Source organism: Bubalus bubalis, chromosome 15 (genome assembly GCF_019923935.1).
Source record: "Bubalus bubalis isolate 160015118507 breed Murrah chromosome 15, NDDB_SH_1, whole genome shotgun sequence".
Lineage (NCBI taxonomy): Eukaryota > Metazoa > Chordata > Mammalia > Artiodactyla > Bovidae > Bubalus > Bubalus bubalis.
Genome location: NC_059171.1, coordinates 17,246,553 through 17,260,906, shown reverse-complemented (window position 1 = coordinate 17,260,906; position 14,354 = coordinate 17,246,553). Strand labels below are relative to the sequence as shown.

Genomic DNA, 14,354 nt, shown 5'->3' with positions numbered 1-14,354 from the left:
CGGGGAGCAGAGAGGAAATGTAACAAGATAGATGGGTATAATTTTTACACGTTTATGCCCAAACCACAAATGTGAATTGTCTTTAATTGCTACAATATATAAGCGTTCTGACTCATGTATCCTGTCAAAAATACTAAAAATATAACTTCAAGGCAATTTACTTAATTCTACATTATGAGAAGAATTTTTTTGAGCAACAACAAAAAACATTTCTCCCAAATTAAAATTTACAATCCAAAATATACTGTCTTCATTTTAAAGATTACTTAACAATCCATATCCTAACCAACCAACTAAAAATGGTGAAAGAAGAGTGTGTGTGTTTGCTGGTATATTTTCAGGAAAGAAAACTATCTCCCCAATTTAAATATGAGTTTCCAGAGAACAGAACTGTGACTGTCCTTCCCAAAAACTACAATCAAAAGTACATATTTTATGGGTAGAATATAAAATAACTTTTAATACAGGCCAATCTAGTAAAGTCAAAACAATTTCTGAAACTGATTAAAACCAGGGAATAGAAAGTTCAGCTTAAACTATCTTATAAATTAAATGACATTTTAAGGTACAGTTGTTTTAAATGATTTTTTATATATCCTCAAAATCATTTAATTCTGTTTTTCTAGTATTAGAAAGAAATAGCTGTTTTGAGTTTTATATGTCAAAAGCAAATACAGCATGTTCATCTTATTTGCAAAAGTAACTACAACCTGATTTTAAAAGATCATCTTCCTTAATGCTGAACAAAATCAATTAGATGAAATTTTCTAGGATTAAATGAAATTAATAAATTTATTAAGATTACAAAATACAGAACAGTGTCTTAACAGTAGCTTGTGTGAAAAACTCTAATTTCCAGCGGCACAAAAGTTCAAGACAAGTAATAACTAAATAGAAGTTCATTAATATATACCTGGAAAATACACCATAATTTGTGCTATATGAAGGATTCTATTAAATTTTAAAAGAGATTTTTTTCAAACATGTCATGGAAGTATGAAGGCAAATCACATGGAAGTGACTAAATTTATTCTGTTTATCCTGGACTACTCAGTTTAAAAACAAAAGTTTTGTGGAACATCTACCATATGCAGGGGAGAAAGAAGGTGCAATTAACCTAGTGCTTAAATTTTCATCATTAAGAGGTATGTAGTGCCATTAACTGGAGAAGGCAATGACACCCCACTCCAGTACTCTTGCCTGGAAAATCGCATGGACGGAGGAGCCTGGTAGGCTGCAGTCCACGGGGTTGCTAAGAGTTGGACACGACTGAGCGACTTCACTTTTACTTTTCACTTTCACTTTTCACTTTCATGCATTGGAGAAGAAAATGGCAACCCACTTCAGTGTTCCTGCCTGGAGAATCCGAGGAATGGGGAAGCCTGGTGGGCTGCCGTCTATGGGGTTGCACAGAGTCAGACACGACTGAAGCAACTTAGCAGCAGCAGCAGTGCCATTAACTGAAATTGAATGATGTAGTATCAGGTGGGATGAGGGAAACTACACTGAGTTTTGCTTTAAATATGTTAGGCAACAGTAAAATATCCATTGGGCAATGTTCAAGAGGCGGTTAAAATTTGGAGTTTGGCTCTAAAGAGAAAATAAATGGACACAGAGATATACACATAGGGTTGGCTGCTAAATACACACACACACACACACACACACACACACAGTTGGTTAAATCAAATAAACAGAAGAGGACTGGTCACACTATCAGAAACAACACATACTTAAGATACAAAGGAAAGAAACACACCTGAGGAAGGAAATGAAGATGGTTCAGTAAGGAGAACCAACAGACTATACTGCACTAGTGTCAAGAACTGTGAGCTATAATGAATGACGTGGAAGACAGGAGACTCCTGAGTCAGACAAAGGACTATATTACCCATGGCCCAGCAAGCAGCATGAGTATCAACATATGTATTTATAACAGTTCCTTTTGCCCTCCAGTTTCACAGAGAAACAACAAAGATGTATCCGGGTAGATGACTGCACATGCAGTGGAATGCATTATAAGAAATGAATCCTGTACCTGAAACTAATTCAACACTGTAAATCAACAGTACTTCAAATAAAAAAAGGAGAAATGAACCCTGTGTTGAGGAACCAAATCTTTTACAACGGGCAGTAAGCAGGCACTCCATTGGCTCTAGAGGGACACTGGATCTATCTCCCAATACTGTTCACTATACAAATATCCTTTAAAAGCTAGTCCAGAATAAAGAGCAGTCATTGTCGCCATTCACAGTATGTACAAAAAAGCAAAAGATATCAGGTGTTATAACTTCTGAGGGCCAAGAGAGCTGAAGGTTTCAATGGAAAAGGTATGATCATACATAAATGCCAATGAAACATAAGATAATAAGTTTTGTCAGGTATATATAGGGTTGATTCCCAGGTGGCTCAATGGTAAAGAATCTGCCTGCCAATGCAAGAGATGCAAGAGACACAGATTTGACACCTGGGTTGGGAAGATCCCCTGAAGAAGGAAATGGCAACCTGCTCCAGTATTCTTGCCTGGAAAATTCCAAGGACAGAGGAGCCTGTCAGGCAGGCTATAGTCAATGGGGTTGCCAAGAGTCAGACACCACTGAGCACACATGTGCATGCACATATACACACACATGTGTGCACGCACATACTACACACACACACATTATTTCATGTCACTTATAAGACTAATAAATGGAAACTTCAGTCCAACAAACTTAGGACATAATACTAAACATATCTGTTTAACAAAGAAAGATACTGGTAGGTATTCTCTCCAATGGGGGGTGGGAGGTGTGTGTGGGTGTGTGTGTGTATGTCTGGAGAAGGGAGAAGAGGAAGAAATAGGGAGAGAAGAGGGTAGATGGTCAACATGTATTACATTAAGAACTTACCATTTATCTGTCAAATACATTCATCAGATCAGATCAGATCAGTCGCTCAGTCATGTTGGCCTCTTTGCGACCCCATGATTCACAGCACGCCAGGCCTCCCTGTCCATCACCAACTCCCAGAGTTCACTCAGACTCACGTCCATCGAGTCAGTGATGCCATCCAGCCATCTCATCCTCTGTCGTCCCCTTCTCCTCCTGCCCCCAATCCCTCCCAGCATCGTCAGAGTCTTTTCCACTGAGTCAACTCTTCGCATGAGGTGGCCAAAGTACTGGACTTTCAGCTTTAGCATCATTCCCTCCAAAGAAATCCCAGGGCTGATCTCCTTCAGAATGGACTGGTTGGATCTCCTTGCAGTCCAAGGGACTCTCAAGAGTCTTCTCCAACACCACAGTTCAAAAGCATCAATTCTTGGGCGCTCAGCCTTCTTCACAGTCCAACTCTCACATCCATCCATGACCACAGGAAAAACCATAGCCTTGACTAGACGGACCTTTGTTGGCTGTCATAATAATCCATTTATTCATTCACTCAATAAAAGATTTTCTAAGAATTCCCTATATGTCAGGAAATGTTAGGTACTGGAGATAAAATGATAAGCAGCCAGTGACTAACTCTGTCCTCTCAGAACTGTCAAATGGTGAAGACAGACAGCATTCAAGTCACACAGCTACGTGAATACTACTGTCATCAAGTGCTATGAAAGAAATATACAGTGAATTATGAAAATGAATGTAACAGAAATACGAAAACTGGGAAGGCAAGAAGGGAAAAAGCAGCCTTCGGGCTTTCACTTGAAGATATCGTAGGTGAGCTAAGACCTCAACACTAAGCTGAAATTGAAGAGGGATAAGTTAAAAGGGTAAGGACAGTTGTAAGAATCCCAGACAGAAGAAAAAAAAACAGAATATGCAAAATCGTAATCACCACTGAGAAATTCAAAGAAGGCCAAGAGATCTGAAGCACAGAGAAAAAGAGGGACACAGCAAAAAGGCTGCTAACACTGACTCATAAATTGGAATGACTGTCCTGTCAGTTCCCTTTGATCCTAAGCTGATAGTATTTTGTAGTCATTTTATATTTCTAAATAGCAGGCACTCGAAAATTTATCTATACATTAGGATCAGATTAACAAAGACTAAGAAAGAACTTTTTAACAAGCAGAACCTGCTATAAATCATAGGCAAAATATAGCATATAAAGAAGAGCTAAAGTTTATATTTAAAAAAAGAAAAGACAAAATGTTGAGAACCTATTTTAAAATATTTTACATACACAACTTATAGTCACCACATACTTCTACTTCTGAAGGAAGTGAAGAAGAATCTAGTCTCTCTATTTATCTATACAAACGTAAGTAACAGAAGTGCCACTGATTCCTGTGAATAGTAGCAATGAATTCAGAAGGTGGGCTGCACTGGACTCCCATAGGAGCTTTTGGCTCCTTCGCTGGAATCAGCGCCAGTCAAATGGAGAAAGTGATCAAGGGGGGAGAAGGAAAAGAGAAAATGGAGCTGCTAAGACTTCAAAGACAAAGCACTCCTGTGACATCATGGAAGTGTGGCTCTTTTGATAGTATTTAAGATGAAGTCAGGGCTTTCCAAGTGACTAAGCCATAGACAATCCACCTGCCAATGCAGGAGACAGAGGATCAATCCCTGGGCTGGGAAGATCCCCTAGACAAATAAATGGCAACCCACTCCAGTATTCTTAACTGGAAAATCCCATGGACAGAGGAGCCTGGCAGGCTACAGTCCACGGGGTCACAAGGAGTTCGACACAACTTCTTGTGACTAAACAACAATAAATATGAACTAAAGAAGGAGATTCTCAAAGTGAAAGTGGAGAGTGAAAAAGTTGGCTTAAAGCTCAACATTCAGAAAATGAAGATCATGGCATCTGGTCCCATCACTTCATGGGAAATGGATGGGGAAACAGTGGAAACAGTGTCAGACTTTATTTTTTGGGGCTCCAAAATCACTGCAGATGGTGATTGCAGCCATGAAATTAAAAGACGCTCACTCCTTGGAAGGAAAGTTATGACCAACCTAGAGAGCATATTCAAAAGCAGAGACATTACTTTGCCAACAAAGGTCCGTCTAGTCAAGGCTATGGTTTTTCCTGTGGTCATGTATGGATGTGAGAGTTGGACTGTGAAGAAGGCTGAGCGCCAAAGAATTGATGCTTTTGAACTGTGGTGTTGGAGAAGACTTGAGAGTCCGTTGGACTGCGAGGAGAGCCAACCAGTCCATTCTAAACGAGATCAGCCCTGGGATTTCTTTGGAAGGAATGATGCTAAAGCTGAAACTCCAGTACTTTGGCCACCTCATGCGAAGACTGACTCATTGGAAAAGACTCTGATGCTGGGAGGGATTGGGGGCAAGAGGAGAAGGGGACGACAGAGGATGAGATGGCTGGATGGCATCACTGACTCGACGGACGTGAGTCTCTGTGAACTCCGGGAGTTGGTGATGGACAGGGACGCCTGGCGTGCTGTGATTCATGGGGTCGCAAAGAGTCGGACACGACTGAGCGACTAAACTGAACTGAACTGAAAGAAGGAGATTCTCAAAGTTAAGAATGTATAAGGCTGGGTGGTACAATGTTTACAATATGGATGTTAAGAATCAAAGACACAATAATAAATAACCTGTGGAATAGACAGTAGAAAAATATTATACATTTAGAAGACCCATATTCAGATTCAAAGTCTGACTTGTTAAACATTTGGACAATTTCTGTGCCTATTTGGTTCAGAAACATTTGGACAATTTCAAGCCTCTTTGGTGGAAAAGACAGTGGAAAAATATTATACAGTTAGAAGATCCATATTCAGAATCAAAGTCTGACTTGTTAAACATTTGGACGATTTCTGAGCCTCAATTTCCTCCTCTGTTAGACAAACTAAATTTGTTGTGCTGAAAACAGTCTTATTTTGTAAACTAATTGAAAAACTTACATGCAAGTGATTTATAAGTTGCAAAATAGTGTGTCCATAATAAGTTTTATTAATACTGTTAATACTTCTTTTAGTCAATTATATTTAATCCCATTTAAAAAGTTCATTTTCTCACATTCTGAAGTCACAGTCAAAAAACTCTGCCTCTTTATCCTGAGTGAGCTTCTCTCAAAACTCACTTCCTAATATATTCAATAATATTCACAACATTATCTGGTCCCCAATTTCAATAACCCCCTTCAATTTAGGAGCATATGCACAAAAGCAGTTGTGTTCCACACAGGATGCCGTGATAATCAGAATCCAATCAGAATGATCACCAAACTCCTCTAAAATACACCATCCGCCACATTCCAAAACCTCTCATTCAAATTATATAAATCAATGGGAAAAGCACATTAACAACCTCTTTTGGATGGTCTGTCTCTAAAAAAGACAGCAGGGATTACTTGTGCTTCCATTAATTGTTCATCTAGAAGAGTTCAGAATTCTATCCAGAATCTTTTCCCCCTCCTGAAGCAAACATCAGTAATGACTCATGGGTGCTCCAGCCTCAAAAACCAAAGAAAAGCAAATACAATCATCACTTACTTGCTCATTCATTCAGTAAATATTCGTTGATAGCCTACTACTTGTGGGATATTGTTCTAGACACTAGGAATACATCTGTGATCAAGAAAGACAAAAAATTCCAGCCATAATAAAACATTAAATTCTAACAGCAGGAAAAAAAAAATCTCAACAAGACAAATCAGTAATATACATATTATGACAGAGTGTGATAAGAAAAACTTTAGAATAGTAAGAAAATAAAATGTGTTAGTGTGAATGTGTGTTTAGTCACTAAGTCCTGTGAGACTCTTTTGCAACCCTACAGACTACAGTCTGCCATGTTCCTCTGTCCATGGGATTTTTCAGGCAAAAATACTGGAGTAGGTTGCCATTTCCTTCTCCAGGGGATCTCCCCGAACGAGGGATCGAACCCGCATCCCCTGCATTGGCAGGCAAATTCTTTAACTCTGAGTATGCACATATATGCAAACAAGAGAGAAAAAAGTTTTTATATACAGTGGCTAGGAAAGAACTTGCTGAAAGGGTTATATTTCAATAAACTTGTAAAGGATTGTTAATAAATTATTTCTTCATTTAAAATTTATTTACAACTTGTTTATACCATCAGTCATATACACACACACACAGATAAACACACACTCTCTAAACTTTTTTACAGGAATGTGAGATTAATATTATTTTAGAAATAGCTTTTAAAAATAATACTTATGAGCTCTCTCATAACCATATCATAACTACCATATCATAAATACCTAAGCCATGAATGTGGGTGGCAGTTCCCAAGATGGATGGAAAATTTAAATTTAAAAATACCCTAAATAAAGTATGTGAATGTAGTTTAACTAAAAACACCTTACATTTTAGGATTAAAACACACCCAAGGAATATTTTCAAAGAACCAAATGCATGATCATATTAAAATTTTACATGCAAATCCATAAACATATCACTAAACGTTAACACTTATGTTGAACATTAGATGAATCTCCTTAACAGAAGAAAAACTATAAAACTTTATCTTAGAAATATCATATGTATCATTTTTACAGTACTTTACTTTTATATAAAGGTTCAAAATGCAAATATATATATTGAGATCCTGAATATGCATTTAGATTACAAAAAATAATACAAATACTGTTATGAGAAAGATCAGAGTATTATCTAAATATGCTTGATTCAGTTCTTTCTAGTGGTACACATGGCAAAACAAAAAAATGAAGAGTCCCTATCCTATGTAGGAATATACAGTAGGGACTTCCATGGTGGTCTGGTGGTTAAGAATCCACTTTGCAATGCAGGAGACACAGCTTCAATCTCTGGTTGGGGAACCAGAGATCTCACATACTATGGAGCCACTAAGCCCATGAGCCACAATGAAAGATCCCACGTGACGCAACAAAGCTCCTGCATGCCTCAACTAAGATCTACATACCCAAATAGATAAATTATTTTTATTTTTATAAACTATTAAAAAAAAAAGCATGTGCAATAGATTCTAGTAACCTTAGTTCCTTCTTAGGTATCAAAATTCTAACCAGATGGTCTGGTCATTCTAATAACATTTTAATGATTTAATGATATGAAAACAAAACCTACCAAAAACTATTTGGACAATTATAAAAAGGAGATTCTCCAATAACATATTCAAAGAATATGATTAAATAGGCATTTAAAAAAAGCATGATTTAACCACTAATCATTTTTCCCAATGCAGGGGTAGGTGATCCACAAAGGCTAAATCTTGCCCACCTCCTGTTTTGTGAATGAAGTTTTACTGGAATGGCTATCTTTGGTCTTCCCTGGTGGCTCAGTGAAAAGAATCTGCCTGCAGTGCAGGAGACCCAAGTTTAGTCTCCAGGTTGAGAAGATCCCCTGGAGAAGGGAATGGCTACCCACTCTAGTATTCTAGTATTCTTGTCTAGAAAAGCCCATGGACAAAGAAGCCTAGCGTTGCAGTCCTTGGGGCTGCAAAGAGTCAGACAGGACTGAGCAAAGAGTCAGACAGGACTTTCACTTTTTCACGGCTTTTTTTGTGTGCTAAAACAGCAGAATGCAAACAGAGCCCATATGGCCCACAAAGCCCAAAATGTTAGTAAAATGTTTAGTAAAATGTTTACCACACTCTACCTTAAACCACTGGTAAAGTCTTTAACCCGTAAGGGATGGGTAGTGGCCTCATCCTTACATTTTTTTCCTTAGGGTTCCACTCTCATTCTCATCAAGATGAAAATGTCTTTGTGAGGAGTTCTCTTCAAAAGAATGTTGATTCAGGGGTTCTCAGACTCACCTTTCAAATACTAATTTCCAGTTTCTAGTGTGGATGTCATTCAGCTACAAAGGCTACTATATCAAATTCTGCTTTCAAATGGTTTTGTATCCCTGCATATGTGCACTGCTTCAAATATTCAGTCCATATAATCTCTGTCTTCAGTTCAGTTCACTCACTCAGTTGTGTTCGACTCTCTGCGACCCCATGAAGCGTAGCACACCAAGCCTCCCTGTCCATCACCAACTCCGGGAGTTCACCCAATCTCTGTCTAGCTAATTACAAATCTTTTCATGGTTTCTGCTTTGAACTTAGTCAAAGTGAACTTAGTTTGAACTTAAGCTTAATACATTTTCTATAAGCTACAGTATTTGTTACATATTGTTAATTGAGCTCTACTCTTAACGCAGCTGTCTGAAATCACCTCACTGGCCAATTAATTCTAAAGAAGAAATTCAGACCACTGACCCTTTAAGAATATCTATCTAGCTATTTTATTTCCAGCATCATTGTCTTGGCTTCACTAATGACATAGTGACTAACTGAACTCACTGCTGACGTCAGGCTCTCCTTACCAACCTCTTTATCCCCAGGCTTCACTGATCCTTCTAATATCTCCTCTCATCGTGAGAGGTGTGGATCTGCTATTACGGTAGTAAATAAAATGAAATAGATTCTAGGCAAAGAGCTTCTAAAAAAAATTAATTCTAAGAAATAAGAGCCTTACTTCTGCGTTTTTTTCCTTTTTTACACCATCAATATCTTTTCCCTCTTGTAAATACACAGAACGCTCAAACCCCTATTTTAATATGGCAAACTATGGGTCACAAAGTGCTACTATCCCAAGAAAAATATTTTCTCTTTGCAACGTTTTAAATTTCTTTTACTCCTTTCTATGTATTACATGATATATTTTAAAATTCAGTTGGATTTAGTAGTGGCTGAACCTGAAGTTAACTGTTACACATACAAAGAAATTATCTCTTAATAAAATAGAATAAAATCATTATTGTTTGTAAATACATCATTTATCAAAAATGATACAAAATACTTCATTTGAATTTTCAAAGAGGATAACTGCAGGGTGTATCCCAATGGACACAAATGAAAAAAAGAGGAAAAATGGATGAAAATGAGGGGTGGGGGGAAGGAAGGTAAGGAAAGGAGAGAAGGAAAGAAAGAAAGTGCCTTTTTTAAAAGTCTTGCTGGAAAAGAAAATTCAAAGTAAGTGAATAATGGTGTACTTACCGGAACTGTGACAGTAGTCCATACACTGTGGAACCTGGACTGTGAAGGCTATCAAATCTGGAGCTAAGAGAGATTCTGGCTTTCTGCTCTCATTGAGCCACTTGCTGCTATGAAGGTCTTTAGTGTCAGAAGGACCCTGAAGCAATGGAATCAACTTCTCTTTTCCACTGTCACCTGAACAGACAGATGTATGAAAAAGAAGGTTATCAAAAAAAATATAGGAGTAGCCTGGGGATGCTTGATTTTAAAGTATACTAACAATTTAAAATTTCTATTTACACTTAGTAATTTTAGTTGTACATTTAGTTATATTCTAAAAAGTATGACTGATAAAAATTAAATGCACTTTTAACTCTTAAAATGTTTTAGTATTTACTTGATGAATGTAGAACACATTCAGAAAAGCTTATAAAATAAAACAACATGAACACACTGTATTGTAAATATTCAAGGGAATCTATACCTCTTTAAACTTATCTAGACATTTAATCCACACTGGAAAAAATTAAATAACAAATAGTTTAAGGAAAATACTATGAAATAAAAGTATTGGAAGGAAGGCAAAGTCAATTACAACCTTAAGCTGAAAAACAGCTGCGGTTTCTGTTTAATTTCATTGTACTAGCAACATTTTAATTTAATTTTTAAATGTTATATACATCTATACCTCCTATTCTACCCTAAAAAGTGTAAGAATAAACTTTCCTTTAATTTTTCTTCCCTCATACCCATTCTTAAAATCATGCAATATATTTTTTTCTTAAGTAAAAATTAATTTATTAATGTCAAGAAGTATCATCCTGGCACAATTAACAATTTTTTTCAAGTAAAATAAAAAAATTTAAAACCTCTGATTCATAGGAACAATGAGTAAATTCTTGTTTCAGTAACGCTCCTTGTAAAACGCAAGGCCAATTCTCCTATACAGGCAATAAAGTTTTACACGGTCCAGCTGCACATACCTGGGGCTTTGGCACAAATTTTTATTGATCCCACGGTCCCAGAGGCACATTTGACCAATGATGTGCTGCAGTACTTCAATTCAACATTCTGGATTGAGCCCTCAAGAGTTGGCAGGGGATTCTTAGATTTCACACCTAATAAAAGAAAACTGCAAATGTACTAGCCGATTGAATTTAAATAATTTTTATACTCCTTCACCGAGGCATTTAAACTTAATTATACTTTAATTATCTACCTCAGATGTTCTTACAGTATTTGTGTCAGGCTTCACAGTTTAGTGTTTAGAAGGTAAAATGATGCAATTTTAAAACAAACAGGTTGAACTCTTAAAACTATAATTATGCAAATTTTAAACAAATAAGTTGTTTAAAAATATGGATACTAAAAAAAGAATCACATTTGGTTTTAGAATATAGAGTAAGATTTTCAATTTGAAACAAATTTAACTTATAAACTGACTTTCACTTATGCAGAGGCATTAATTTTAGCATGAAACTACCTGTATAAACAGACTCCTCAAAATATCTTGGTCAGGTAGGATGCAAAGAGAGAAACAAGATAGCTCAAAACAGCTCCTAAGTTAAAATACAATAGCTTATAAGCAAAATCGATATGCCAACTGTAGCTAAAAGAAACTAAAGGGACTCTATATCAATTAATAAAAAAAAGTGAGCATTATATTTTCTACTGTATGCGACTTGCTGAAGGACATAAAGCATAGAAGCAAACAATTACCAAGACATAACTGGTAGGGAATATGTAATTCAAAGAGGAGAAACTCATTTTGGCCCTGAAGCCTAGGTAAGAATTCAAAAGGCAGAGAAACCTTAAGAACATTACACTAATATTACTGTAAACAACAAAAAATGATGATAATGTGAAGAACTCTAATCCATTAACATATGCCAAAGGACTGTGTGTTATCCACGCATTTTATTCTATCCTCAAAACAGGGTGGTAATAAAAATGTCATTGTTCTCTCATTCTTACAAATTGGGATACACTGGATTAGAGGAGTTCAGTAATTTTCTCTCTGCACAGTCCTACAGCAGAGGAAGAACTGAGGTATTTAACACAATTTGATCTTATCACAGAAAACTTCATCACTCATTTCACCAATACTCATGAAAAGAGGCTTTCTTTTCCCCATTCCACATTCCAATCAAATACGTATCATCCTTCACATGTGAAACTTCATGAAGGAGAACTAAGTATGAAGAATTAAGAAAACTATGAACTTTTATGACAGATATATTAAACATTATACCAAAATCTTTGATTTCAAACTCCCGTGTGTTCAAGAAGCCTAAAGAGTCTTTGTGAAATGTGGCCCAGGAAGCCTGCAATTTCACTAAAACACTACATGGTTATGCACTAGTTAAAGGACATCATCTTGAGAAACATCTCTCATATACTAATCTTTGCTTCAGAAGAAACTCTAAATTTGCTCATTTCTATTTGACTGTTACAAGAACATGTAACAATTTGGCTGCTATTTCCCAATATTCACCACTTGAACCTATTATCCTCATAGCAGGAGTCTAAATGCTATGTACTTACATCTTTTCTATGATTTTATCAGCTTTTATCAAATTCTCAAAAATCTATGAACCAACAAACTAAGAAGTTGTATTTCAGAAAGTTAAAACGATGCCTACAATATGATATAAACATAGCAGTAACAGTAATAATCGTAATAGCAGTAGTAGCAGTAGTGCTAATTACAGCACCTAACATTCGCTGAGCACGTCAAGTGCCATGCACTACATCTAATTTGCTATTTTTATTCATATCAAAAGAGAAAAAAAAAGACATAGCTATTACTATTCTATCTCATATTCAGGAAAACCAAAGTTTAGAGAAGTAAGGATTTTGCCCACGCTCAAGTCAGAAAGTGAGGAGGCTTGGATCACTTTTCTCCTCATAAGAAAGGAAGCTGAGCTACCTCAGCGTATTTAACATCTACTGTGGATGCACAAGTTATAATCAGTGATAATTTACCCTGTTCCAATCATTATGTTAAGTGATGAGAGGGATACAAAATGGAATAATACCTTATTCTAATTCAAGCACCCAGAGTCAGACTCTTATTCTACACCAGTTTTTTGGGGGAAAAAAATTGAAGAATCTAGATAATAATCAGGAGGCAAGAGCAAATGAAAGATTCTCTCAAGGGTTAGAACTGAAATAGTTCAGTTGGCTGCAAAACTAAAAATAGACAAACATGGCTTTTTAAAAAATTACTTTATAAACTGCTTCTTTTACAAAGTTTACACCAAGTTTAAGGCTCTACCTTGAATCTCAAATGAAAGGTCTAAGTCTTTGTTAGTATCTATTGTGTGCTATATATAGCGATAAGATTCTGAAGAGTATTATCAGAAGAGCTGTAATGTATAGCACAGGGAATCATACTCGATATTATAATAATCTATTATCAGATTATTATAATAATCTAATAATCTATATTATAATAATAGAAAATAATATATATTTATCTGCATCACTGTGCTATATACCTGAAACACTGAAACAACACTGTAAATCAACTATATTTGAATAAAAAATAATTTGCCTGAAATCTCTTCTGATAAGAATGACATACATGTATAAAGCATCTTATTTTAGATTACAACTATCAAGAATTTATTTCGCTTTTTAATTATCATTAAACTTCTCAGATATTTTTAAATGTTTTATAAACTAAAACATCCTGTATAGTTTCTCCGTAAGAAAATTTTTTTCCTAAAGTAATTTTCTTTTAATTGCTCAACCTCAGATTTTTTAAAAGATAATTATAGTCATCTCTTGATACACTTCAACAATGGAGAAAAGCTGCTAATAAAAAATAACCTTAGTAATATAAATTCTGAACCTTAAGTGATATGGTGTTCAACATGGTTCATCAGTTGTGACAAATATATCACCCTGGTGAGGGATGTCAATATTGGGGGAAGCTATGTAAACTGATATGGAGGCAGAAACTGTATTGAAAACTTCAGACTTCCCCTTCAATTTTGCTGTGAACCTAAAATTGCTCTAAACAAGAAATAGTATTCATAAAAATAATTTAAAAATAAACTTGGCTTATTTCCACTCTACCATCAAACCAAAATTTGTAAAATACCCCAAACACACGCACTAGGAAGAGATAAAGGAACAGAGTCTTGGCAATGAACAACTCAGGGCACCCCTCACATTGTTTTCAAGCTAAATGAATGCTGCTTCCTAAAATTGTGAAAGGAAATCTTCCTGTTAGGAACACGAAATGGTGAAACAAAAAGGCCAAAAACTCTGAAACTGAAAAGCCAAGGCTTCAGATATAGGTAGTATTATGTATTTAGTAGTTATGTGGCTTAAGGCAAGCCACTATTAATTACTGTTTCACGTGGAGGCCAAAGACTGCAGTTTGTTCAAGGTATTTAACTCTGAGAAATCTGAATTTTATACGGAACT

General features: G+C 36.0%; 1 protein-coding gene across 22 annotated transcripts in view; it reads right to left on the bottom strand.

Annotated features, from left to right (window-relative positions):
- Nucleotides 1-14,354, bottom strand: part of VPS13B (vacuolar protein sorting 13 homolog B) — an 848,142-nt gene that overhangs the window by 584,034 nt on the left and 249,754 nt on the right. For 20 of the 22 annotated variants that reach the window (XM_044928327.2, XM_025264770.3, XM_025264772.3 and 17 more), the window contains 2 exons: nt 10,901-11,035; nt 9,939-10,112 (listed from right to left, as the gene is read on the bottom strand). In XM_044928327.2, the coding sequence (XP_044784262.2) occupies nt 9,939-10,112; nt 10,901-11,035 (309 nt within the window). Of the gene's footprint in view, nt 1-5,881; nt 6,401-6,461; nt 6,515-9,938; nt 10,113-10,900; nt 11,036-14,354 lie in introns of those variants that run through there. The other 2 variants (XM_044928332.2, XM_025264778.3) reach the window with 2 other exon arrangements.